This window comes from Electrona antarctica (assembly GCF_951216825.1).
Source record: "Electrona antarctica genome assembly, chromosome: 4".
Classification (NCBI taxonomy): Eukaryota; Metazoa; Chordata; class Actinopteri; order Myctophiformes; family Myctophidae; genus Electrona; species Electrona antarctica.
The window spans coordinates 11181302-11209127 of NC_136809.1; the positions used below are offsets into that span (position 1 = coordinate 11181302).

A 27826-nucleotide genomic window follows, 5' to 3' on the forward strand; every position below is an offset into this window, starting at 1 on the left:
CAAGCTTCCTATCAACGCAACGTATTCAAGTAGTGTTTCCCAAACATTAGGAAAAATGGGCTGAGCTACTTTCACCGATTTGAAATGGGGCTTTTCGTGTGATTCATTCATAATGTATTTTTGTAAGTTTGGGTTCAAACACCATATTTATCTTTTGGGTCTCGTGCTGAAGAGGTTTGGGGAAACCCTGAGTTAAACTTTAAGTACACGTTTCCCAAACGTTTTCAGCTCATTTAAGCTCCTTTAAGTCTTAAATGACCATAACGGTGGCCTGGCATGTGTAGCCCTTTGACCATGACTCACGGTACGGTATAGACTTGGCTCTGCTGCCAACCATTTTCCAAAGCATTTCTAAAGCATTGTCGGAAGGAAGCCATTGGAGAACTTGCATAAACTTGCAACTTGCTTGGGATACATGTAGGTAGTCCAACCAAAACTGTAATTAGTTGTGGGGTGGAAAAAACAACAACATTGAGTTAACCCATTTAGGCCTGACGTCGAAATTTAAATCCTGACAGTTTTCTGAAATACCTATGTTTCTGTGTCAGTGGAGCTCAATATTTCATGTCAAGGACCCCAAAAATGATATGTAATTGGCCGCCGACCCCCATCTGAAAATATGTTGTTCCAGGAACCCCTCAGAAGCAAAGATTTCAGTTAAAAACGTTCGCTCTGAAAGAATATACAGTCAAAGATTCGCGACACATTTTCAAGATTTTTCAAAAATAGCAGACAGCAAGCTCGTAGCGCGGCACTCGGTGCCGCGCTATGAGCTTGTAGATCTGCTATTTTTAAATGGCTAAAACACAACATAATGCCTAAAACACCAAAAAGGGTTCCCGCCCAGAATGGGTTAAATGGAATCTGATGAATTGAAAAGGGAGGACCCCAATGGAACGTGGAAACGAGCCATAGTGCTTTCTTGTTTGTTTTTTATCCTCTTAGCACTGTTCTTATTCTACAAACTGTTAATAAAGTTTTAAATCAATCAAAATAAAGCCTTGACAAAACTAGGTAAATACTCTTTACAATGTATTATGTGCATTTTTTCTAGTATACTTTACAATCCTTCCTATTTACCTACCAGTTATTGTATAATCTTAACATCTCGTCTTGTGGTTGTATCCGCATAAAATAATGTTTCACTATCACTATTTTTTTTTTTTTTTACATGCGTTCAGCATTAACCTTTTATACTGAGGCGAGGAAGTAATTGGTAGAGATTTCGGCGCCCATATTGAATGAATAAATGGAACAGTGGTAGTGCCAGAGTGATGACATACAAGCTGTGGATTTTCCACACTTGGAATGACAAAACACATGGGAGTGGAGTGGATGGGAGGGGTCGGCCTGCGGTTTGGCCTTCAGATCTGGGTCAGCTGTAGTCCGTCCGGGACAACGCTCCACACGTCCCAAACTCTTCTCCCTTCTGGCCCCAAAACTGTGGAACGCACTTCCCGTTGCAATCAGAACTGCAGCATCACTCCCAATCTTCCGCCGTAGTTTGAAAACCCACCTTTTCAGACTCCACCATGGCCCATAGCACTTACCCTACCCCCTTAGACAGCACTTTTTAGACTTAGATAGCATTTGAAACAGACTTATAGCATGTCATGTAGACAGCACAATAACAGTACAGCATAGTATAATATATATGTATAGCTTATATGTATAGTGTCATTATATATAGATATGTTCTAGTTACGTTCTTAGCTTACGCATGTTTCTTGATAAATGCTTTTTATATATGTGATGTATTCCCATGCTTTTTGTTCTTGCTTAATGTAAGTCGCTCTGGATTAAGAGCATCTGCTAAATGCCTAAATTGTAAATTGTAAAGCACAACCATTGTTGTGTTAACAAGACCAGTGGTTCTCAGCCTTTGTCATTTCAAGGATTTCAAGTTTTACATTAGGCCACAGACCCCCCCCCCCCCCCCCCCCCATTTGATAAGATTCTTATCTCTGGGACCCCAAACTACACTGTCAGTGTCAAATCCTCAGTGTAAAAGTCCCCACACACCGAGCGCGAATTCAGATTTTTAAGCGGCGTTTCTCCATCGGTTTTCCGAAAAACGCGGCCGGTGTGCAACCACCTTTAATTTAACTCTTGAGAGTGTACAAATGGAACCAAAACCGGACACTTAGGGGTACATTTGGTTCAGTTTTTACACTCTTCTTGATGTTAACAGACCCGTACTGAATTTACAGGGCGGCTGTTAGTGGGTAGAGAAGCTGACACAGACAGTTAACCCCTTACTGTCGCTTCTTTTGTTTGTTTGCTTTTAATACCAAAAGTCAATGTTGGACCACTCAGTTTGTATTGTCTGTTGAAACTATTGCTGTTGCAGTAGGTGTGTGAGTATTCAGTCCAGAACTGTGTAGTCAGATGGACCTTACTACAGTTTAGAGATTGAACTGTGTGTCTGTTGCATCTGCCTGCAGCCTTTTCTCTGGAGGGATCAGGAATCAGCTTTGCCGACCTGTTTCGCCTGGTGGCCTTCTACTGTATTAGCAGGTAAACGCCACACATCTCCCTTTCATTTCCTTCTCTCCCTCTGTCTTTCGACTCTCTCTCCGTTCTCTCTCTCCCCCTCTCTGGTGAAATTCCTCTGCGATGAGCCGACGCGCTGAGGATGGAAACGGCACGGATGGAAATAATGTTTGTCGACTAAGCAGTAAATCTGTCCGTGCCAAAATGCTCTCACTTCTTGTTTTACTGGCAGATTGGCAGATACAACGCAGACACGGCAGGGGCTGAAAACCACAGACAGGGGAAATGGGACATAGGAAACGTTGTACCACAAACAGTATTGCCCCACTACAGCATAAGCTAGTTTCGAGCCGAGAGGAGGGGTACCCCCATCCTTCCTAAGTAACATCTAGTCCAGGGGTTCTCAACGTTTTTGGCCGGGGACCCCCGGAAATGCTTTGGCAACGTCTCGGGACCCCCGCCCCGCCCCCTCCCGACCCCCAATATAAATTGACTGCTACAATAACCTTAAACCATTTTGGGCGGGAACCCCTTTTGGTGTTTTAAGTTATATTAAGTTATAATTTAGCTATTGAAAAATAGCAGATCTACAAGCTCATAGCGCGCCACCGAGTGGCGCGCTACGAGCTTGTAGGTCTGCTATTTTTTTAAAATCGTGAAAGATTTTTTTGAAAATAATTTGGGGACCCCCTAAAATAATTTGGCGACCCCCCGAGGGGTCGCGACCCACGGGTTGAGAACCCCTGATCTAGTCTAGAAATGCCAGGCGTGTGTGACATGTTAATTCATGTTTGGTTACGTGGCTTTGTACCACAGGTACCACAGGTTCCTGGCTGCGGGTTTAGAGGGAAAGCATATCGGCGCTGTCCTATGGAAACCTTGTATGTCCAAAAAAAAACGTTCATTTTGTATTATATATAAAAAATAAATCATACAAAATATTGGAAATAGTGCGACGCATTGTGAGCTTGTAGATCTGCTATTTTCACAGCCTTTGTTTGACACTCTTGTGTGACAATAAGGGCATTAGTTTATAAACCAACCAGAGTGTAAAGTAGGAGAGTATAGCGACACGCTTTGATCTCGCCGCAAAGCGGGTGCATATGGGCTATAGTTCCAAACATTGGAACTATCCCATTGAGATAGAATGAGCACTTCCGCAATCCATTATTACAATGGGAGTCAACGCTAGTGTCGCCACTCTCTTACTATATTACTCTGGAACCAACCTCCCAATGTATATGAATGAATGAACCATTGTAAAGCGCTTTGAGCACTTGGAAAAAAATGCAATTCATTATTATGAAAAAGTCAAAGTCGTACACGTTAGTCACACACTTTACCGCAGTGAAATTTGTTCTCCGCATTTGACCCATCTCTTGGAGTGGTGAGCCGCAGCGTGCGCCGCGCTCGGGAATCATTAGTTGATTTGACCCCCAATCCAACCCATTGATGCTGAGTGCCAAGCAGGGAGGCATTGGGTCCCATTTTTACAGTCTTTGGTATGACCCGGCCGGGGATCGAACGCCCGACCTCACAGTTTCAGGGCGGACACTCTAACCACAAGGCCACTGTCTGGCACTGTCACTTCTCTGAGATACAAGGTGTCTGCCTGACAGCGACTATATTATGATGATTGTGGGTTTCTCAGTGTGCTTGTTTTTCTAATATTCCACTATGTTTATAGTGGCACGTGAACACTTTCACTTCTCTGTGTGCCTGCTCCATGTTTTGTTATGCCAACCAAACACGCGCCATCATCACTTTTATGGTTCGGCAGCTGAATGAAGATCTATATATACAGTCACATGAGGATAACTCGTGATCAATAACACCTTGAATATGACCATACGATTTAATTCCATCAAAGTAAACGATTAAAAGCACAGCGATCGGGTTTCATGAATATATAACCCAACTGTGCTTGGGTTGAATAGAGGGGTATGCACGTGACATCATCGTCATACCCGGAAGCTATGCGTGAAGTCCGTGAACGACTACTGAGTGGCAAAGCACTACTTTCTGGCCTTGACAGCCCATACATCCAAACAGAAAGGTCCTTTCTGGCCTTGACAGCCCATACATCCAAACAGAAAAGTCCTTTCTGGCCTTGAGAGCCCATACATCCAAACAGAAAAGTCCTTTCTGGCCTTGACAGCCCATACATCCAAACAGAAAAGTCCTTTCTGGCCTTGACAGCCCATACATCCAAACAGAAAAGTCCTTTCTGATTGCGTTAAACTATGTTAAACTCGTTTTGCCACTCACCTTGCCACTCGATTTGCCACTCACTTTATGCATGCGCAAATTGCGCATACCCTCCATAGACATTAGTCACTATATTACCCTCCATAGACATTAGTCACTATATTACCCTCCATAGACATTAGTCACTATATTACCCTCCATAGACATTAGTCACTATATTACCAGTAGAGTTTTAATTTAGCCTATTACAGAAAACGATCCCGTTTGGTGATCTAGGACGGTCAGTGGTTCCCAAAGTGGGGTCCGGGGACCCCCAGGGGTCCTTGAGGGAGTTCCAGGGGGTCCCCAGCTAAAGGATAGTTTGGAACCAAATGGGCCCCCTAATGGACCCTAAACCAAATGGACCCTAACAGGTGCATTTGGTTCCATTTGTACACTCTCAGATGCCAGATAGCTGGTCGCTGGGCAGGAATTCCAGGGGAGCTGTGTACACAGGTTGCTAGGCGCACACAGCAAAGGTAGCCAGGTTTGTAGAGGATTTTCAGGGACACACACTGGGGTTAGCCAGATTATCACTCATTGTGCCATGCAGGATGCCCAGGGACACACTGTGCGGGTTGCCAGGTGCACACGGACACGGGTGACCAGAACGAACCGCAGCAGTAGGAAGGCAGGGTCTGGCTATCGGTAGTCTCACCAGCCAGACTATCGGTAGTCTCACGAGCCAGACTGTTGCCTCCCGAATGTTCAACCGCTTCCGTCATAGAGTCTCTGGACCACGGAAGCACTGAAAACTATCTGGTAGTAAAGCGTACACCCCACCTACTCCCTGCTTCCGTTTTGTGTGTAAATCAAATTATTCAAAGCATATATTGCTTAATACCTTGCCAGTAAAGACCTGTAAGCTAGCATCAAGCAGCATGGTGCTACATGTGCACTTTCTTTCAAAAGAAAAACAAGTCCAAAAATGGAACATATTTCACCTATCAAACTTTGCCCTTTCAATGTAATGGAAAAAGATATTTGTGTTCAATACAGAGATGTGGTTCTCTGCCTTTTGATATGTCCTTTTTTTCATATCCATATTTTGTTTTCTCTCAACTTAGGGATGTTCTACCTTTCACACTCAAACTCCCAGAAGCCATTGCATCTGCCAAGACTCAGAAGGAGCTGGAGGAGGTGGCTCAGCTCGGGGCAGGTGAGCCCGATTTACACTTCGCCAGCATGGCCGATCTACAAGCTCACGACACGTCGCTATGAGCTTGTAGGTGTGCTATCTTTGGTGCGCGACACCGCCATATGACGGAGCATAACTTAAGCATTAGTCTTCTGTATTACTTTTAGATTGCAGAATGGACAGAAAGATAACAAGAGGACCAGCTAGAGCCTGTCTATTGCCTTCACGGGGGATTCACAGAAGGTTTTAGTCACTGTGTGTGATGTTATTCTAGGCTCAGCTGCTGTGAGTCAGCTTCCTACAAGCTTTGTGCATACATAGCTCTGTATGCTTTTAGTGGAGGGAGTGGCAACTGAAAGACAGCCAATGCATGATAACAATACATACTACTAGTAGGGCTGTAACTATCCGTTGATTTTCTTAGCGATTATTCCCAATCAATCATATATTGTTGCGATTAATCGAATAATGGAGAAGCGTTTTTATCATACAGTATCAATGAATCGATGCCAAAAAAGTTTTTCTAATCGACTAAATCGATTCGGAGAAAAATAATCTGATTAACCACTTAAGTTTTATACTTAGTCGTAAGTAATGGTATCTCGCAAAAATAGACTACATGACAAGAAAAACAAAATCGTAATATTAATTTAATAATCAATTAATTGACTGTTGAACCCCTACATAAATACAGCAAAACTACTCCACACACAGTCATATTATGCCTGTGAGCAGAGACACACATGCATAAACACCACAGGCTTTAGCTGCTCTGAAATATGAGTTGTGCATGTGCACGCTTGCATTCCTCCTTGTGAGTTTGTGTGGGTGTGGGGGGCGGGTGTCAGCTTGCATGGTATGGTATGCCTACGCCTCCTCTGTGCCTGCATTACCAACAGAGAGGATTACGAGTTGAGAAATGCTTCTACTCCGAGTCAACTGGCTAACTGGCACAGTACTGACACATTCACATGGGGGAAATCCCCATGGCCACTGGGAAAGCTTCCATTTGAAGTCAAATATCAGACTGGTTCGGTCTGCTATAGTATGCCATCTCATGAATATTCTGAGCACAAATACAAGTAAGATGTTTTGTTTTTCCGGCCCTGATACAAAGTGCTATTGAAGCATGAATGCCATTATTGCCTTGCAATGCCCTGACCCTGGCTAGAGGGTATGGAGGAGGATATTGTGGTGGAGCCACCAGGATTTTATCTGAGGTCATTTCAGGGACAGCAGACTGTGACTTAGTTTGTGCCAAGTAAATCCAACTTGGTTAAACAGCAGTTTTGTGATATAGAAATATGAAAGCATCAAATATAGAAATCACAATTTCTGTCAATCATTGACTCTGTACTGATGGAGTTTAGCTAAGCTTTGTTCAGGTGCATCCATGGTGCTAATGAATCGAGGTCATGTTATTCCTGTTCCTCGGCTCTGGAGACGGTTCCCGTTGCTCACGTGTGTCAGTCAGAATTCCACAGTCAGCTTTCTAGTTGCCCTGGACACCATCCTGGACACCGAGGTATTCTGAGACTTGGAAAATGCTTTCACCAGCTGCACCCGGGGCGCTTTTACGACCCCCCGGCAGTTGTTTGCCTTTTACATTTTCAACCCGAGCTGAGTGGTGGCGGGGCAGGCAGTGCACACACGCATTTCAAAGTAGGCGCTTTTTGCCGCCCGTCCCTCTTCATTTGATGAGATAACTGTTTGGTATTAATGTGTTATTGCAGGGTTACAGTAGCGTCTTTGTGTTCCAAGTGGTCATCTAAGCTGCATGAGTTATCTCAGGGAAATGCTAGCGAACAATGGATCAATTCAACAGATATGCATGTCAGCGGGCTATAAGAGAGACCCAAAACAGGGAAGGACATTTTGGTCCCAAGTGTTAAGAGGATCGACACATGGGAAGATGAGAGAAAAATACAGGAGGTGGAAGGGAGGGAGAACTCTAGAATCTCTTACGGGTCGATTTGTTTACACTTTGAGGGTTGAATTAGCACTCCAGCTTTTACTGTGTTGTGTAGCCATACGGAATAAGAGGGGAGGAGTAGGAAGCAGGAAGGAGGAGTGGACAGGGATTGTGCTCTGTGGTGTGTTTAGCAACCTCCCACTATTTGATTAGCATGAGTGACTCCCTCTCTCTCTCTCTCTCTCTCTCTCTCTCTCTCTCTCTCTGTGTGTTTGTGTGTCCCTCTGTGTGTGTGTGTGTGTGTGTGTGTGTGTGTTGGCATTCAGTGACTCAGAGTTGAGAGACGTAGCAGTGTGGAACTCACTCCGCTCCTGCCACTATTGAGAAGCCAGACCAGTGTAGTATATCGCTAGGAAAAAGTTAGGAGAAAAAGGGAGAATAAGCTGCCGAATAAGTCCTGAAAACACTAACGGGAAACAACAAAACTGTACTAACTAACGTAAGTGGATTATGGTCAGTAATGCTGCCTTTCTCTCTGCCCATAATGAAGTGTATTGTTTTGTGCTCCAGAGTGTCACAGCCGTCTGGCAGTGTGTCGGGAAATAATGCTATTCTGGGCTTTCATTGAGGTTTAGGAGCATGTGTTCTTCATTTGACTGGATTTAAAGACTGCCTCTTTATTTGTTGTGTGTGTGTGTGTGTGTGTGTGTGTGTGTGTGTGTGTGTGTGTGTGTGTGTGTGTGTGTGTGTGTGTGTGTGTGTGTGTGTGTGTGTGTGTGTGTGTGTGTGTGTGTGTGTGTGTGTGTGTGTGTGTGTGTGTGTGTGTGTGTGTGTGTGTGTGTGCGCGCGCGCGTGCGTGCGTGTGTTTACAGGTTTCTGGGACTCTGCCCTCAGCAGCCAGCGGCCCACCTCCCCCGCGGCGTCTCGCCCAGTGAGTCGTACCCTGAGCCCCCAGCGCTGCAGCAGCCACAGGGCCAGTGCAGGAGCCAAGGGGACGCAGCAGGACGCAGCCGGGGGGACGTGGCAGATCGCGTCGCGCCACCACGACAGCGCGCCTCCGACCCTGCGCTCGCGCCCCGCCACCCGTCCCAGCAGGAGCCAGACCATCGGGGCGCTGTGTTTCGTGAACCCCCTCTTCCTGCAGACCCACCACCACCAGCAGCTTGACGGAGAAACGGCCCCTCCCCCTCCTCTTCCATCGTCACCCCCGTGCGCGGCCGAGCTCGGCAGCAGCCCCGAAGACCCCCATGATGCGGGCCGGCCGCCGGTGACGTCGTCCGTTCCCGTCGACCGCGAGGACCCGGACCGACACGAGGCCGAGGCCAACGGCAGCAAGTCGCGGCCCCCTCCCCCACGCCCTCCGCCGCCCTGCTTCATGCCCCCCCGCCGACGCCCGGCCCCGCCCCCGCCTGCAGGCCCCGTGGCCAAACCCAAGAGCATGCCAGAGAACGCCTCGCCGGCGCCCGCCACGCAGCACCTGTCCCCCAGCCGGCGCCCGGCGCCCTCTCGCCCCTCCATGGGCGCCAAGCACAGCAGCAGCAGCCCTTCCAAGAAGGCCAGCGCACCCATCCCCGTGCCCTCCTCCAGCGCGCCTCCTCCCCGCCCCAAGAAGCCCGACCTGGAGTCGCACCGCTGCCACATCGCCCTGGACGACGAGACCATCGCCAAGGCGCTGTCCCGCGCCAAGCTGCCGACACCCTCCTCCCCCTCCCCCTCCGCGCCGCTGGAGAACGGCGCCGACGGCACCCCTCCAACCACACTGCAGAGCGCCAGGTGCGAGGGCGGCGGGGGCCGGCAGAGGCTGAGCGACATGAGCATGTCCACCTCCTCCTCCGACTCCCTGGACTTCTCCCAGTCACCGGGCTTCTCCCTGGGCCTGGGCCTGCCCCCCAGCCCCGCACAGCACCGCCGCAAGCGGCGTGACACGGCCGACGACAGCAGCGAGGAGGAGGAGGACGAGGACGAGGAAGAGGAGGACTACGGCGTGAGCCTGGAGAACGACCTGGACGCCGGCCATCGGCCGCCCTTCAAGTCCCGCAGGCGGAGGGTCGGTGGCGTGGGGGGCCTGAGCAGCAGCTCGTTCATCCTGCCCCGGGCCCTCAAGGGCCACTTCCGCAAGGTGAGCGGCGTGTTCAGCTCGCTCATGACGCCGGAGAAGCGCGCTGTGAAGCGCATCACGGAGCTGTCGAGGAACAAGAACTCGTACTTCGGCTCGCTGGTCCAGGATTACGTGAGCTTCGTCCAGGAGAACCGCGGCTGTCACACGTCGGACATGGACCTCCTGCAGACCCTCCGGCAGTTCATGACCCAGATGAAGGCCTACCTGCGGCAGAGCTCGGAGCTGGACCCTCCCATAGAGTCGCTGATACCCGAGGACCAGATAGGTGAGTGACGCATGACCGCTCGTGTGACCGATTAGATTCAAACCGGAGCGTGTTCACGGTCAACGGGTGAATTGTTCCAGTAGTGTAAGCACTTGACCGCTTTCAACTTGGCGTCCGTATCTTGTGCAAGTTTTCACACGTGATTGTGTTAATGTTTACGTATGTGTGTGCGTGTCGTGTGTGTAAGCATGTCCCCATTTCCTATTTTAGGTCATCTCCCCCTGTTTCCATTTCAACACAATGGGAAGTGAAACTGCTGTGATTTAAACTTTGAAAGGGAGAAAGGGCATGACTTCATTCATTGACAATTCTCTTCAAGCGCCAAGAGACCTAGTATAGCTATCTGTGTGACGCTTGCCAATAGAGACCTAGTATAGCTATCTGTGTGACGCTTGCCAATTGCCATATTAGTCTGTTTTAATACAAGGGTTAGGTCACAGAAATGCCAGTGTCCACGAGTGACCCTATTCTATTCAAGGCGCTTTGCCTTTATTACCACATTAACCCAGGCGTCCCTATTTTGGACATGTCATTATAGGTGGAAATTGTCCAAGATAGCCTAGCCGTATGTGCTTTATAATTTAGACTCCATCGCACAGCGAAATTAGCAAGCAATATACAAGCTCACGGCATGCTAATGTACAAAGATCAAGTGCTTAAACTCACACCACAGCATCAAACTTGGAGCATTTGGAATGGCAGTAATGCTAATGACTCATACTGTAAATCATCCTATCGTGTCTTCAGATGCTAAATATAAAAATGACCATAAGCATGGCTGCCGCATAAGAGACGAGACAACTGGTTGGTGGTAACGACTGATTGTGAAATAGCCTAACTCCTTGCTGACTTAACCAGCTTCATCAACCAGGCGTTTCTCAACTGGATCATAGCACAGTACGTGCATGAATATGCAACGCTGTCTTTTGTGCTCTTCCCTCCTCCCTTGTTCTTTGTAAACAATAACAGCCTTGCCTTGTTCAGAGACAGAGAAGACAACAATAACAGCCTTGCCTTGTTCGGAGACAGAGAAGTGGCCCATTCTGCTCGTGCTGCTCACGGAACCACAGAATACGCACATGCAGTCAGCAACACTCACACAAATATTCCCCTGGCTAAGGGGAAACGCGCACAAATATAAAGCTGCCCTATATAGCAGCTGCCCACTCAAAGTCTTTCTCAGAATAGGAATGATAATTCCATTCTAGAGAATGAGCTGTCCTTGAATAGTCCAAGTACGTAAGTAAGTACGTAAGTAAAGTAAGTATAAGTATTAAGTAAACCATCTTCAGGATAGAATTGCCATAACAGGTAGGTAGGTAGGTACAGTATGTATGTATGTAGGTAGATAGATATTGTCAAGTAAATCAAAACAAAACATTGCTCTCCAGCAATCCACTCCAAATAACAGCATAAGTATATGGTCTCAGGTGGAAACCTCATGTGTCCCACTGTTTTTCAGGATTCAAATTCAAAAGTAGCAGATCTACAAGCTCAAAACACAAACGGTTATAATATGGAGACATGTTTCTGCCCGACAGCAGCAATATTAAAAAAAAAAAGAGAAAAAAAAAAAGGAAAAAGCTGGAAGAGTAGATAATAATAGAGCAGCTGTACTTTTGTGTTGTTTTTGGCTTCCCCCCCCCCCCCCCTCTTTTTTTGTTCTTTTATTTTTATTTTTGCATGCAGGGAAATCTAAAGGAGTTCAAACCCGGACAAAGCCGGCGCAGACCCATCGGGTCTGATGTCATGTTAAATCCCCTGCAATCTGTTCAAAGGGAAATAGAAGTGGAACTCGTCCTCCCAGACAGAATGTTTATGGCGGGAGGAGTAGTTACTTTGGACTGGAGTAGAAACCTTCACAACTTTATGGGAAAGAGGAACTGTTTACACTTGAAAGCACTTTTATTTACGCTGGTTTAAACCACTTGAAAGAGTCCCTACTCGGGGGGGGGGGGGGGGGGGGGGGGTTGAACATTCGGTGAATATAGCAGATCTACAAGCTCACACAATGGGTCGAGCTTGTAGATCAGCTATTTTCAGATAGCTATATTTGGTATAGAGGGAAATAGTTAAACGTTCGTAGTGTTTGCAGAGGGTACAACTCCAAAATCCTGAAGGCGTATGGGTCCACGTTTACAACTCAGAGGTTTTATCTATTGATCAGCTATTTTCAGATATTTGGTATTATGATAGTTGTTAAAAGTTAGAAGAAGTTTGCAGTGTTTGCAGAGGATATAACAGCAAAATCCTGAAGCTGTACGGGTCCATGTTTACAACTCTCAGAGTTAAATTTAACAGTCAGAAGTGAAGAGGTTTTTTCCCTCCAGGATGTGATCTTAAAGAGGCAGGACAAGCAGAAGCAGTGTTGCTAGACGGAAGAGTTGGAAAACTGTGGACACACCCTGACTTATGGTGGTGAACAGCTTACCAAGGGCAGTCTGACTTATGGTGGTGAACAGCTTACCAAGGGCAGTCTGACTTATGGTGGTGAACAGCTTACCAAGGGCAGTCTGACTTATGGTGGTGAACAGCTTACCAAGGGCAGTCTGACTTATGGTGGTGAACAGCTTACCAAGGGCAGTCTGACTTATGGTGGTGAACAGCTTACCAAGGGCAGTCTGACTTATGGTGGTGAACAGCTTACCAAGGGCAGTCTGATTTATGGTGGTGAACTGTGAACAGCTTACCAAGGGCAGTCGGTGTGCGCTGCAGGGAGGATGTGGATCAAAGCGCGAAGCCTTCGTTTTCAGGCTCGTAAATCAGGATTCAAGACATCCGGGCGGCAACAAAGTTCACGCGCGATGGCCGGAGGCACAAACGGCTGGATACATCCCATAGGAGGGAGGTGCATGCACAAACGGCTGGATACATCCCATAGGAGGGAGGTGCATGCACAAACGGCTGGATACATGCCATAGTTCACTTCCAGCCTGCGCATGATTCTCTCTGTCAAACCATTCTGTAATAATGAAGTGTGGGTTCAAGGATCCATTCCTGAGTGTGTATATGTCACATGTAATGCAGCTGGTGGCAGCATTATATCAGCATTTACTTTACTTAACTTTATTTGTTTATTTGGAAGGGACAGAGTATATTAACCCATTTAGACCTGAGGACGCATCTGTGTCATATTATAGTTTTTAACCCATTTTGGGCGGGAACCCCTTTTGGTGTTTTAACTAAGCATTATGTTATACTTTAGCTATTGAAAAATAGCAGATCTACAAGCTCATAGCGCGCCACCGAGTGGCGCGCTATGAACTTGTAGGTCTGCTATTTTTGGAAAATCGTAAAAATGCGGCACAAATCTTTGAATATATATTTTCTTTCAGAGCGAACGTTTTTTTTATTTCGACGTCAGGCCTGAATGGGTTAATGAAAATTACATTACAAATGTAGCGTAAATACACCAGATTTAGCAGAGATGCTAATTTCCATCCGTAGGACATTGAAACAAAACTGACATAACAAGACATGAGGGGACACCGGGACAGCATACAAGCATTACCTCATATAAACAATACAGTGTGTGTGTGACTGTGTGTGGGTGTGTTTTGGCTGCGGGTGTGTGTGTGTGTGTGTGTGTGTGTGTGTGTGTGTGTGTGTGTGTGTGTGTGTGTGTGTGTGTGTGTATGTGTGTGCCTATTTATTAGTCGGTGGTTGTGGATTTTTGTTAGCATGCTCATATGACTGTGGTTTTACAAAAAATACAAACTGAAACCTAACAGTAGGTTTCAGTATTACCACTATGGGGTCATTTCTCATGTACAGTTGTGACATTGAGACAAATTAACCCATTTTGACCTGAGATCAGTTTGAAAATGACAGTTTTCTGAAAAAGCTATGTTTCTATGTCAGTCGTTCTTCGATTTTTCAAAAATAGCAGACCTATGAGCTTGTACATCTGCTATTTTTCAATAGCTGAAGCATAACATAATACTAACACCATAAGGGGTTCCCGCCCAAAATGGGTTAAAGTACCCAGACCCAAAACAGACAACCAGACCCAAAACAGATCTACATGTACCAAAAATACATTGTATATGAATCTTTTAAGCCAGGGGTCTTTTTCAGGCAGGGACCCCCACTAGACACTGTATATAAATGTTGCAGATTAAACGTTTTCATGGATTTCATATATAGCTTCATAGACTTGTTTGACACTCATTATCTTTTCTATTAATATGTTGGATTCTAATCCAACATATGATGGATCCCTTGTAGTAACTCTGAGGACCCCCTAGGGGTCCCAGACCCCCTGTTGAAGACCCCTGATTTAACCCATTTTGGGGCGGGGACCCCTTTTGGTGTTAGCATTATGTTATGCTTTAGCTATTGAAAAATAGCAGATCTACAAGCTCGTAGCGCGCCACCGAGTGGCGCGCTACAAGCTTGTAGGTCTGCTATTTTTGAAAAATCGAAAAAGACTGACATAGAAACATAGCTTTTTCAGAAAACTGTCAGGATGTAGAAGACATTTTTAGAATCTGATCTCAGGTCAAAATGGGTTAAGCCTTATTTCAAATAGTACTTAAACGGCTATTATTGGAAATTTCTCAGATTTTTTTTTTCAATTTGTTCATGAACACTTCTGAAGAGGTTGAAAGACAGGGTCCCGCGACCCATAACAATGGCTCCACACACAGCCCAAAGTAGGTCACGACCCTACGTTTGGAAAACACTGGGCTAGAAGATTGTCATTGTTTGACCTAGGGTCTTTCTTTTCCACCAGTGTTAATGTTTTACCACCTCGGTCACTCCTTTACCGTAAAGTCCTTTAACAGATTAGTCGGCCAAATGGAACAAAACAACAAACATTGCTCAACCTACAAAGTAGACTCCTGGCTCTGGACACACACACACACACACACACACACACACCGGCCTCTCCATTGCAGGAAATGATCAGTAAGGAAATGTGTCTGTTTCTGTGTGCTAGGCTTGCCCGTGGCGTGCATGAGTATGCACGCCACATCGAATATTTAGTGCGTGTTGTGCCTGCACACAAGTTAACGCACAACCTACAGTATGTCCAGTAATATGCGCTTATTTCACAATGTACTTCCCTTCGTAAACATAAGAACCAGAGTGTGTTTGTTCAGCAATTGAGTGCAATGTAAACAACCCGGGTTTTCCCTTGATCGTCACTGGTGATATATTTATGCCTTAGCAGTGTGTTATAAAGGCCTACCAAGCATTTGGCTGTGGCTTGGCTGGCTACCTCCTGTGTTGGAGCTGTCTCCTTACAATAAGCAGGGCTGCAGTCTTGTCCAAGGTCAAAAAGGTCACCCCGCGCTACCCCGGCCTTTCTCTGTGTAGCCAAAAGGTGAACTTGGGCCACATGTCTGGGGGGGGGGGGGGTGTTGTTTTCCTGGAAAAGACAGGACTCCTGGCTCTGGGCACGCACGCACGCACGCACGCACGCACGCACGCACGCACGCACGCGTTCTCTCTGTTTTGCCAAGATGATTTGTGAATAACCTCCACAAAGCCATTGACTTAACCTACGTAAATCCTCTTATCTATACTTTAGTAAAGTAGAGGTTGACTGTAATTGCTCCGCTCCATTTTCACCCCTCTACACCTACGTCTCTTCGCAAGTGATGCGTTATGACTTGTGAACTTGTGGAGCGGCTCATTTGTGTTCCCCCTGACTGCCCCCCCCCCCCCCCCCCCCCTGCTACGGTCAAAACGGCGACTAATCTGATATTAACATTCTATCATTGTATTGTGAGGACACCATCTGACAAAACGCTTCCCAGCTGCGTCGGGGTGTCAAGAGCTCGTTCTCAAAAGTGCTGGAAAATTACTGCCAGCCTACGGTATAGACTCGGCAAAATGCACCGATTTACGCAGACTCTGCAATTTTCCAGTTCAACAGAGCGAGCTTGTGACACACACAACCTGTTGGGAAGAAGTGTTAGTCACAACAGAACAGGAGGATTCCCATTGAATACCAGCAAAGCTGTCCTCATAATCATTAATAATGAATGAATGGATTGCATTTTTATAGCGCTTTTCCAAGTGCTCAAAGCGCCTTACAATGGTTCATTCATTCATACATTGTGAGGTAAAAAAACTATGGATGAGTATTCCAGTCTGATATCTTTGAGCACCCTTCTAAAAAAGTTGAATTATTTAGTTCATTTTACTCATACAATTTAATTTAGGAGTTGATTTAGGTTGTGTGAGAATGTAAACAGAATTGTAAACACACATGCACACAATGTGTGTTTGTGCTTTACAATTCTGTTTACATTCTTCGTGAATGAAAGTGTTGTGATTCGTCAAATTAAATTCTGGGGGGATAAATTGGAAATACGTACTGTACGATGGAACCCCTGCAGTAGGTCGCGACCAGGCTTTTTGTCCTCTGAGATGAGTAAAGGCTGCTGGGAATGAGCTGGCCTTGAATGACCCAACTCTGCAGAAGTTACCTCACCCCCTAGCACTACTCACTCCTTCTACCTCACCCCCTGGAAATGTCATTAAATGGGGGTCCGTCCGTAGACTAATGCATGTCAAACTGGGGGGTCCTCCTCTTTTCAAATGGGGGTCCGCGGGCTAGTTGGTGTCAATTTGGGGGTCCTTGACACGAAAAGGTTTGGGAACCAGTGGTTTAGAACAGATACTAGGTTCACCTGGTATCATAGAACCAGTGGTTTAGAGAGATAGATACTAGGTTCACCTGGTATCATAGAACCAGTGGTTTATAGAGATAGATACTAGGTTCACCTGGTATCATAGAACCAGTGGTTTAGAGAGATAGATACTAGGTTCACATGGTATCATAGAACCAGTGGTTTAGAGAGATAGATACTAGATTCACCTGGTATCATAGAACCAGTGGTTTAGACAGATAGATGCTAGCTTCACCTGGTATCATAGTAGACAGATGCTAGGTTCACCTGGTAGCATAGTAGACAGATGCTAGGTTCACCTGGTATCATAGTAGATAGATGCTAGGTTCACCTGGTATCAGAGCTTCTTTGAAGCCATACGCTGTTTGTCTTTGTGCTCTCCTTGCGTGACCGTAGTTTACCCTGTCATTTATTGACTAGGGTTCATGTCATTTACTCTGATCTCGTGCTTGGAAGCTGCTCTGCATAAGAGCCTCGTCTTCTTATTAACCACTTAAACCCTATACACTGTACTTTGTTGTACGAAGTAAGTATGTAGAAAAACAAAAGAGCCCAATGTACAAGCCCACGACACATTGCAAAGTGATACACTGTGAGCTTGTAGATCTGCTATTTTAGCTCAACGTTTTTGCTCAATGTTCGCCTATTACAACATTCCCTGATATGCCTACATTTTAATGTGGTGTGTGTGTGTGTGTGCGTGTGCGTGTGCGTGCGTGCGTGCGTGCGTGCGTGCTGCGTGTGTCATTCCACAGACCAAGTGCTGGAGAAGGCCATGCATAAGTGTGTCCTTAAACCTCTGAAGAGTGTGGTGGAAGTGGCCTTGCATGACTTCCAGGTGAGAATTGGAGATATGATAATAAGCATGATTATTCCTTGCAGTGTTTCCTTTCCTTGCTACAGTACCTTGGCAGATAGCCACACATCGTGTCAACAACTTTGACACCTCCAGCGACCATAGAGCTGTCACATGTGCTATGCAGTGACCATAGAGCTGTCACTTGTACTATGCAGTGACCATAGAGCTGTCACATGTACTATGCAGTGACCATAGAGCTGTCACATGTACAACGCAGCGACCATAGAGCTGTCACATGTGCTATGCAGCGACCATAGAGCTGTCACATGTACAACGCAGTGACCATAGAGCTGTCACATGTACTATGCAGTGACCATAGAGCTGTCACTAGTATGCAGTGACCATAGAGCTGTCACATGTGCTATGCAGTGACCATAGAGCTGTCACATGTGCTATGCAGTGACCATAGAGCTGTCACATGTACTATGCAGTGACCATAGAGCTGTCACATGTACAACGCAGTGACCATAGAGCTGTCACATGTACTATGCAGTGACCATAGAGCTGTCACTAGTATGCAGTGACCATAGAGCTGTCACATGTGCTATGCAGTGACCATAGAGCTGTCACATGTGCTATGCAGTGACCATAGAGCTGTCACATGTACTATGCAGTGACCATAGAGCTGTCACATGTGCTATGCAGCGACCATAGAGCTGTCACATGTACTATGCAGTGACCATAGAGCTGTCACATGTGCTATATGCAGTGACCATAGAGCTGTCACATGTGCTATGCAGTGACCATAGAGCTGTCACATGTACTATGCAGTGACCATAGAGCTGTCACATGTGCTATGCAGTGACCATAGAGCTGTCACATGTGCTATGCATGCAGTGACCATAGAGCTGTCACATGTACTATGCAGTGACCATAGAGCTGTCACATGTACTATGCAGTGACCATAGAGCTGTCACATGTGCTATGCAGTGACCATAGAGCTGTCACATGTGCTATGCAGTGACCATAGAGCTGTCACATGTGCTATGCAGCGACCATAGAGCTGTCACATGTACAATGCAGTGACCATAGAGCTGTCACATGTGCTATGCAGTGACCATAGAGCTGTCACATGTGCTATGCAGTGACCATAGAGCTGTCACATGTGCTATATGCAGTGACCATAGAGCTGTCACATGTGCTATGCAGTGACCATAGAGCTGTCACATGTGCTATGCAGTGACCATAGAGCTGTCACATGTGCTATGCATGCAGTGACCATAGAGCTGTCACATGTACTATGCAGTGACCATAGAGCTGTCACATGTACTATGCAGTGACCATAGAGCTGTCACATGTACTATGCAGTGACCATAGAGCTGTCACATGTGCTATATGCAGTGACCATAGAGCTGTCACATGTACAACGCAGTGACCATAGAGCTGTCACATGTACAACGCAGTGACCATAGAGCTGTCACATGTACTACTATGCAGTGACCATAGAGCTGTCACATGTACTACTATGCAGTGACCATAGAGCTGTCACATGTACTACTATGCAGTGACCATAGAGCTGTCACATGTACTATGCAGTGACCATAGAGCTGTCACATGTGCTATGCAGTGACCATAGAGCTGTCACATGTACAATGCAGTGCTTCCATAACACATCTGATACAAGTATCTGGAATATCTACACTAAATTTATTTAATTTCTCTGGAGTGTTATACACCCTTATTAGCCAATTATATTGCAATAGTTTTAACCGAGTGTTACCCGTCTGGGATTGAGCCTCCATACAGGCTGTGCTCCACTCTTCCAATGTCAATTCCTCTTGTAAATCAGCCTTCCATGCATTATATTTGGATTCAGAGGATTCAGGAGAGAATTCTACTAACATAGAGTATAAATCAGAAATGATGCCCCTATTAAAGGGGTTTCTGATAAGCTCTTTCTCTATTATTGACAGGGGAGGGAGTGTCAAAGAGTTCACCTGTTTATGAATAACTTTCTTAACTTAATTAAGTCAGTATATTTAAACCACTTTCAATCTGTGCGTCCCTGTGTTGTGCTGTGCATGCCTTTACAGGTGAAAAGAATATATTCTTTTTACTTGTGAAAATTGCCAATCTTGACTGAGTCTCTTTCCAGCTTGAGTCTCTTTCCACTATGTGCAGGTGTGCCTAGAGATTCTGACTTTCACATTGGTATCCACCAATGTGAAAGTCAGAATCTCTAGGCACACCTACACAGAGAGTTTGAAAATCACTGAAAAAAGGTCACTCATTTGGATCTTTCTTGTGTTCTTCAGGTGAGCAGTGGCGCTTGGCAACAGCTGAAGGAGAACCTGGCCCTGGCTAAGGCCAAGAGACCCCAAGACCTCGGGGTGGACGGGGCCGTGCCCCCCGACTCCGTGGCCATCGAGAAGATCCGACACAAGTTCGTCAACATGAGGAAGTTGTACTCTCCCGAGAAGAAGGTGTCCCTGCTGCTGCGAGTGTGTAAACTCATCTATACAATCATGCAGGATAACTCAGGTATGCTGTTCAAAGTAAGCGCTAGAGAAGTGTGGATTTCGATGTCACTAATACACTATAACATCTTCGTCAGGTCAGACATGTTTGTTTTGTGGTAGAAAAATAGAATCATGAGGATTGGATGGTCATGTGACCAGCCTGTGTCATTTATACTGTCAGATATCTATGACATGTCTATGATTTATGGTTTTAGCCGGATAAGAGACTAACCAGAGTTTGGCTAAGTATTAGGCATTTATACAGTAGATTAGGGCTTGTGATTAGGGTTCAAGTTATGCTTGAGTTATACGTACGTTCTACATTTAGAAAAAATATCCAATCTTCAAGCTCACAATGCACAGTGCACAAAAGGCTTTGGGTTACGGTTACAAATGGCACACACATTAAAAAGATAATAATCGCATTCACAAATTGCCATCCTAAAAGTTTGATGTGCATACGTTTGTGTGTGTGTGCGTGCATGTTTGCCTGTCTGTCTGTCTGTCTGTCTGTCTGAATGAACAATGTAGCTATCACACCCATCCTCCTTACCTTGCCTCCCCGGTCTGTTGTCCGTTTCCTTGCACCCTAGGGAGGATGTACGGGGCCGATGACTTCCTGCCCATGTTGACCTACGTGGTGGCCCAGTGCGACATGCCTCAGCTGGACTCGGACATCCAGTACATGATGGAGCTATTGGACCCCTCTCTGCTGCACGGGGAAGGTGTGCTCCGTTCATTCCTGCTTCTTTAGGCCAGGGGTTGGGTCCCAAACTTTTTCATGTCAAGGACCCCCAAATAGACACCAATTAGCCCTCGGACCCACATTTGAAAACATATGCCAAGGACCCCCATAAGAGAAGATATTTACGGCTATAGCAGTGATTTTCATTTCAAGGGCCCCCGGTTTGACCTGAATTAGGCTACTGTCCCCTATTTAATCTCTGGGACCCCAATGTATTGGGGTTGTAAAATCAAAGTTAATTTATGTGGCGCAAATCTTTGAATATATATTCTTTCAGAGCGAACGTTTTTAACTCAAATCTTGTTGATTTATCATGTCACTTGATGTCGCGACATGAGGCATTATGATCTTGTAGATCGACTATCTAGATCACCATCGTGTGACAGAGTGGAAGTTGGAAGTGGAAGTTACTCATGTTTATGTTGTTACATCATTACGACAGCCACCAGTACAGATGATGATGTCTGATTGGACACACCCGATCGATCACTTAAGAGTGTAGACGGCCAGCCCTAAATTGAATATGTCTGCAGTCTGAACAAAACCTTAGACACCCAAGAATTGTAGTTTTACAATCAAAGACAAATATTTTATTTGGAAAAAGCAGTACAATATCAGCATTTCTATGTATACATAGGACACAAGTGCAGTTCCTCCAAGTGACTCCATCTCCAGTGTCTCTGTAACATCCTTGCTTTCTTCAGGACTACATATGGCATCAAGTCAACACTTAACAGGGGCAAAGGGCAATATCGCTTCCGAGTGTATATTTCAGAAGGGGAAAAAGAAGAAAGAGTGGGCAGACAGAAAAATATTTTTCAACCCATCTTCATTCCTCACTAATGTTCATGATACCACCATTTCTGTGTCTCATAGGAGGCCTGTGGGCAGTTCAGAAACCTGTCTGAACAATGATGTCACAGAAAAGTGACATCATTGTTAGGCAGATTTTTTTTTCCATTTTTGCATTGCAACTTTTCAGGAATATAAAGCCTGCAGTTTCTATTAGCTTGGATGTACTGTTTTGCAGGAAGTATTTTAGTGTTGTTCCACCGGAAGGCAGCTATTTACATTTGAATAGCTGTGTTCGTATCAGTGAGAAAAGGAAATGTTGTGTATGTTGCATTAGCGCCCCCCTCCAGTAACTGATGGCATTGTTGACTTATTGCAAGAATGCAGGTAAATAACTCTACATCCTGTGTTAATGTGAGATGGAGAATGTTATCAGCCAGTATCACTGAGGTGCTAGGCAACCAGAACACTGTGTAAAACCAGAGGTCTTTTTGCCTCATAGATTCTTGCAGGAATTCGTCATTTCCCTTTGATCATGCCAGCCAATGAATGTAGTTGATTAGACAGACAGCTTGAACAAAGTTGGGCTTTTGGAGGAAACCTCCCATGTTGACGTTGGTAGGAAGTTCCAGTGGAAAGGTTGATTTGAATGAATTGGAATGGGTTCAGATGTGACCGTTCCCAACCACTCCCTATAAGAAATATGCTATTATTTATGGTGCTTTATAAGATCGAACTAGTTACTTTCACAAGTGCGTGCGTGCGTGCGTGCGTGCGTGCGTGCGTGCGTGCGTGCGTTAGCCGATCTACAAGATTAGAGAGCCTTTTTTGCCAGGTTGAAAATGTTTTACACATTGGTTCTCAGACCACCTGTAACTCTTGAGTGTAAATGGAAGCAGTTCCATCTGTACACCCTAAGAGTTAAATTAACACTGAGGGCTTTACAGTGTAGAGTGGGGTCGCATAGATAAAACATTGAGAATCACTGGGTTAATACATCCACCCTCGCCCCTCCCGTCCATTCTCATACCCTGTTTCTCCTTGGAACCTTCTCCCTCAGGGGGCTACTACCTGACCAGTGCCTACGGAGCCATGGCCCTCATCAAGAACTTCCAGGAGGAGCAGGCGGCCCGCGTGCTGAGCTCGGAGGCCAGGAACACCCTGCACCAGTGGCACCGGCGGCGCACCACCCAGCGCATCGCGCCCTCTGTTGATGACTTCCAGGTATCAAGCCATACCTGAATCCACCTTGAGCCCAGGCAGTGAGTCTAAGTTGTCACCCCCACAACTCCAAATTTAATCTTTTTGGCATCAGAAGAGTGCATGGAAACTGCTACCTAATCAGAGAGGGTTCGTTCTCTGATGTTCTCTTGCATTAACATCTTAAAAGGCACTCTGTAACAATTTTGGCATTAGTGTTGAGTTAGGAATGAATTCCTGCCAGGGAACAAAAGGGGTTGCTGATTGCAATAAGCGACATTTAGGTTTGATATTACTATACTGTATGTATTAACAACATTGTTGTCTTGTCTTCTATCTCATCTAACTTAACCTGTCTTGTAGTTTTGTGTGCAAATTGTGTTTTTGCATGTGCGTGAAACATCACAAGCTTTCATGTTGTGCTCCTTATGGTGCTTTTCCACTGGAGTCAGACCGATACATCCTTATGGTGCTTTTCCACTGGAGTCAGACCGATACATATGACTGAGTTTGGCCAATATGTCATGTCATGTTATTTCAGCAGCAATTATTCAGCCGATGTGTCCCATTTTCCACCAACCTGGTGTCCCAATTTTGGACGTCATTTCATTTCAAGAAATCTCATGCTCATGGTACAAGCTCATAACGCATTGTGATGCATTGTGAACTTGTAGATAAGCTATTTTTGTTGAAATATTGGTCAAATTATCAGTGATCGCATGACTTGGCATCGGCATTGGAACCACAAATGTGGCATCGGTCGGGCTCCATTTTCCATTGCATGGTGCCAGCTCGATTCTACTCGCTTTACTGTACGTTTTACACTGCAGATTTGGATTCCATAAAAGCCAGCATGTCTTCTACTACGGAAAATGTTGCACAGACTCGGAGAGCTTGTAGACTATTTTTGAGGGGCACTAGCCCCTCCTATGTCCAGCTTTGAGGGTTTGTAGCTGTTTGTCATAGCAACGTCCAACCCTCTGCTTAGGAGAGAGCTAAATTGATGATTGTCTCTGCCCAATCCCTTGGAACCTCAACGGAGGTGATACAAAAAGAAAACCTAACCAGGTACCACTTTTGCCCAATGGAAAACAATCAAAGCGAATGGAATCGAGTTGAGCAGTGGAAAAGCACCATTACATTCCATAGTTTGGTGTTGTGTTGCCCCTGTTACAACGTCTCATATTCCAATAGCTGGAATTTGTCATTTAATTCTTTTAAGGCTTTTGTGCATCTGCTTTTGTCTGGCTATAGTTTCTGACTTGCATAATACATTATTTTGGTTTCATTCCTTTTGTCTTCTTTGTGGAGGTTTTGGCCAGCATTTGTTCTGTTGGTGGCATTTGTGAAAACGGCTTTGCTATACTAAACTAAACCTATGAACTAAGAGCATTTGTCCTTAATATAAGCATATTTGTTCCCAATAGAACTATCTACGCGTCGCCTTACAAGAAGTGGACACAGGCTGCACAGCCAAAACCCTGATTGTTCAACCATATTCTACCACAGAAGAAATCTGCTCAGTCTGTGCCTTCAAATTCAAGGTGGCTGACCCTGAAAATTACGCACTATTCCTGCTTACTGAGGACACGAGTCAGCAGTTAGCTCCAGACACGTATCCTCAGCGAATCAAAGCTGAGATTCACAGCCGCCCACATGCAACCACCTTCCATTTTGTCTACCGGAGAAAAGTGGCTAACCTTAATGTGTGTATACCTGACAATCTGCAAAATGGAAACTGTACGTCAACATGAACAGAGGGGGGAAAGGATAACATTGTACTGTACTGTACTGTACTGTACTGTACTGTACTGTACTGTACTGTACTGTACTGTACTGTACTGTACTGTACTGTACTGTACTGTACTGTACTTGACGTGTGACAGGGGGTACGTTTCGTGATATGTGGTTGGATAATCAAATCCAGCCAAAGTGTTAGATATGGTTTCCAAACTGGCCAAAGTCTGAAATATGAAACGAGAGAAGAAAAGTCACTGTATAAAGATATACTTGTTTATTAGCACCCTTACAGAACAGAGCCAAGAGATCTGTATGTACAGTGCATTCTGAAAGTGTAATGGCTGATGGGGTTCAGGTTTCCCTTCTCATTTTTCATACTTTGGATGTTTAGCTAATGTTTGTACATGACGTGGAAGAAAAGATGGACAATGACATGTTGATGTAAATATAAAATATATCTTTAATGGGCATTGATTCTGTGGAATTTGCAAATGGATAAAGAATCATGTAGGATTCATTTTTTCTGCTATATTTGACAGTAAGTAGTAGTGAGACAGGAATAGCAGGAGACGAGAGATAGGAATGACATGTAGCAATGCAAGGTCCTCGTGTCTTTATATGGTACACACACTCTACCAGCAAATACTGTAGGTTATGTCTCATGTTTGGAAGAAGCACCATGTGGAAAGAGATGTTCTGTGGTCTCTGAGTGAGAGTTTTCCCACTCAAACACATCCAGATTTCGCCTGTGTTTGGTCCAGACTTGAGTGAAATAGTGTTTCTAATTTAAATAATTCTATAGGTGTTTGTTTTGTATCTTTTATAGAAGTAATAATAACAAACGCATCTTCATGTCAAACACGTGTGTCACAGACACCCATTGATAAAGGGTTGTTGAGTGAGGTGTCAGTCACAGAAAATACACTATATTGACTTTTAAACACTTTGCTGTGATTGTCTGTGTAGTCCTGTGTCAAAGCCCTGCCATCCGGAGCATGTCGTTTTGATGTCATGCAATACCAGCTCAGAAAGCAAAAAGATTCGTACCCATTCTCAACATGGCACTTTGTTGTCTAAACCTACAATGCCAGAACAGACTTGGCTCTCAAGCAGTTGTCAAGACCATTGCCCCCTAGTGGTGGTGGGGAGAATGACTGCCATGCAGACAAGCTGTTGATTTCAGTTTCCTCCATAGGTGATTTAAAGAGTGCGTTCATGGACTCAGCTCCATGTATTGAATATTAATCCTGCCCATAAAGACATGAGGTAAAGTGGAGTATACCTCGAAGAGGCCTGTATGCAGTATTTTTTGTAAGTGTAATGAGGCCATCTGGTGTGAGATAAATGTTATCGGACCGTTGCATTGTATGTAACTAACTGCCTTAACTGCTGATATTAAGTCAAGTGCCTTGTCAAGGAAGTGAGCTTTCTATAGAACATTGGCTAGCAGCTTCCTTTGTAGTTTTTTTTTTGTTTTTCTTTTTTTTAATCAAAATTCCCCCCATGAAATACTTGGCAAAGCATATATTTAATAATCTGTTATATCATATGATGTTGAGCTATTGTAGTAGGTGCAGGATGAATTGCTCAGTTTATTATTTTTATTTGTTTTTTGTTTTGTTTTTACAATTGCTGGTCAATTGTAGCTCTATTATGCAGAAATATTTATATATTCAAATGTGGGTTTTTTTTATTATTCAAATGGTAAAAGTGACACAAATATTTGACTATCCTGAAATTATGTTTCTGTGATTGGATTTGATTGTCACTCATATCATGTCCCAAAAATATTTGAAAAAACTGTTTCTACTGTCTAATATAGAGAGCACCGGGTTAACAGTGACAATGTAACATTAAATAATCTACAAATGAATGTGCCCAAGAATGTTAGTGTCTAACTCTGATAAGCTATGATGTCATACAGGAGGATCGTTTTGGATATAGTCCACCAGTATTTCAATTTCCAAAAAGTGAACAAAACTTCTCACTTTTTTTCCATCAGCTCTTTTAGCCCATTCTTGACGAATAGCCAAAATAGCCGATCGACAAGTTACTGTAACAACTTGTCGCATTTGAGCGTGTTGTTTTTTTTTAAAAAGATATTTTTTGCGGCTTACGCCTTTTATTGGCTTTTGAAGGGACAGACAGTAGGCTGACAGGAAACGGGAGAGAGATGGGGGAAGACATGCAGTAAAGGCCGTGTCGGGCTCGGGAGTCGAACCCGCGGCACACTGCGACTGGATTACCAGTCGGGTGCCCAGACGGTTACGCCACCGCCTGGGCCTTTGAGTGTGTTGTTTGCTTGTAGATCGGCTATTTCTTTTAAATGACTGACAAATTGTCTGTCTACAATGACATACCCAAAATAGGGACACCAGATACTGTGTGTTGTAGCTCATCATTAGTAGATACCGTGTAGCCTTTGTTATGGTGCACCTAACTTGGCAGCACTTAATTGTCAAACAAAGCATAAATAACGTCTTCATTTCACCAGGAGTGCCTGATTAAATGGCTGACTTGAATTGTGATTGAATATAAAGTTGAAACTGGTAGATACTGTAGTGTTCTGTCAGTGGGACAGTATATGGTGTCGGTTTGTAACTGCAGAACAATAAAAACCAAAACTCATATTTTGGAGGAGTCTTGTCCTGCCTTGTCTTTTTATTTATTTATTTTAAATCGGATTAACTTTTGATCACACTGATAAAGACAGTATCTTGTTTTAGCTAAACAATATCCATGACACAATAGGACCTTATATTATTCTTATCCTGTAAGCATAACAAAAGGTTAATCTAACATACATCAAATATTGTATAGAATAACAAAAACATACTGATATTGTGACAGAACCTTTTTCATGAATGCCCTACTTTGTCAAACCAAGTTAGTTACTTAGTTATTGCGTTTAACTAACTGTCAAACTAAAGTGTCACACAAAGTAGCAAAAGGTAGCTGATGCAATGCATCTGTTTTAGTGATGCACCGAATATTCGTCCGCAAAATGGCTAAAAATGCATTTTCTGTCTTTTTGGTTTCGACCCCAATAGGCAGAAAATATACCACCGAATAGTGTATGCAATTAATGCATTCAAAAGAGCTGAATAAATGTTTTATAGGCCCATAATAGTGATTATTATTTAAGTTAAGTTTTGCCATAACCATTTATTTTGCCATAAATCAGGTATCATATCACATTCCATACTCAGCCAA

The 27826-nt window shown here is 44.7% G+C and overlaps 1 protein-coding gene across 2 annotated transcripts in view; it reads left to right on the forward strand.

Moving 5' to 3' along the window:
* LOC306922427 (ras and Rab interactor 2-like) overlaps nt 1–27202 on the forward strand; it is a 68694-nt gene extending 41492 nt beyond the window's left edge. Inside the window, exons 6-13 of one of the 2 annotated variants that reach the window (XM_079500028.1) lie at nt 2445–2517; nt 5808–5899; nt 8663–10174; nt 17574–17656; nt 19933–20158; nt 20730–20861; nt 22734–22897; nt 24301–27202. In XM_079500028.1, the coding sequence (XP_079356154.1) occupies nt 2445–2517; nt 5808–5899; nt 8663–10174; nt 17574–17656; nt 19933–20158; nt 20730–20861; nt 22734–22897; nt 24301–24627 (2609 nt within the window). In that variant the 3' untranslated portion in view covers nt 24628–27202. Of the gene's footprint in view, nt 1–2444; nt 2518–5807; nt 5900–8662; nt 10175–17573; nt 17657–19932; nt 20159–20729; nt 20862–22733; nt 22936–24300 lie in introns of both variants that reach the window. The other variant, XM_079500029.1, reaches the window with a different exon arrangement.
* The last annotated feature ends 624 nt before the right edge of the window (nt 27203–27826 follow it).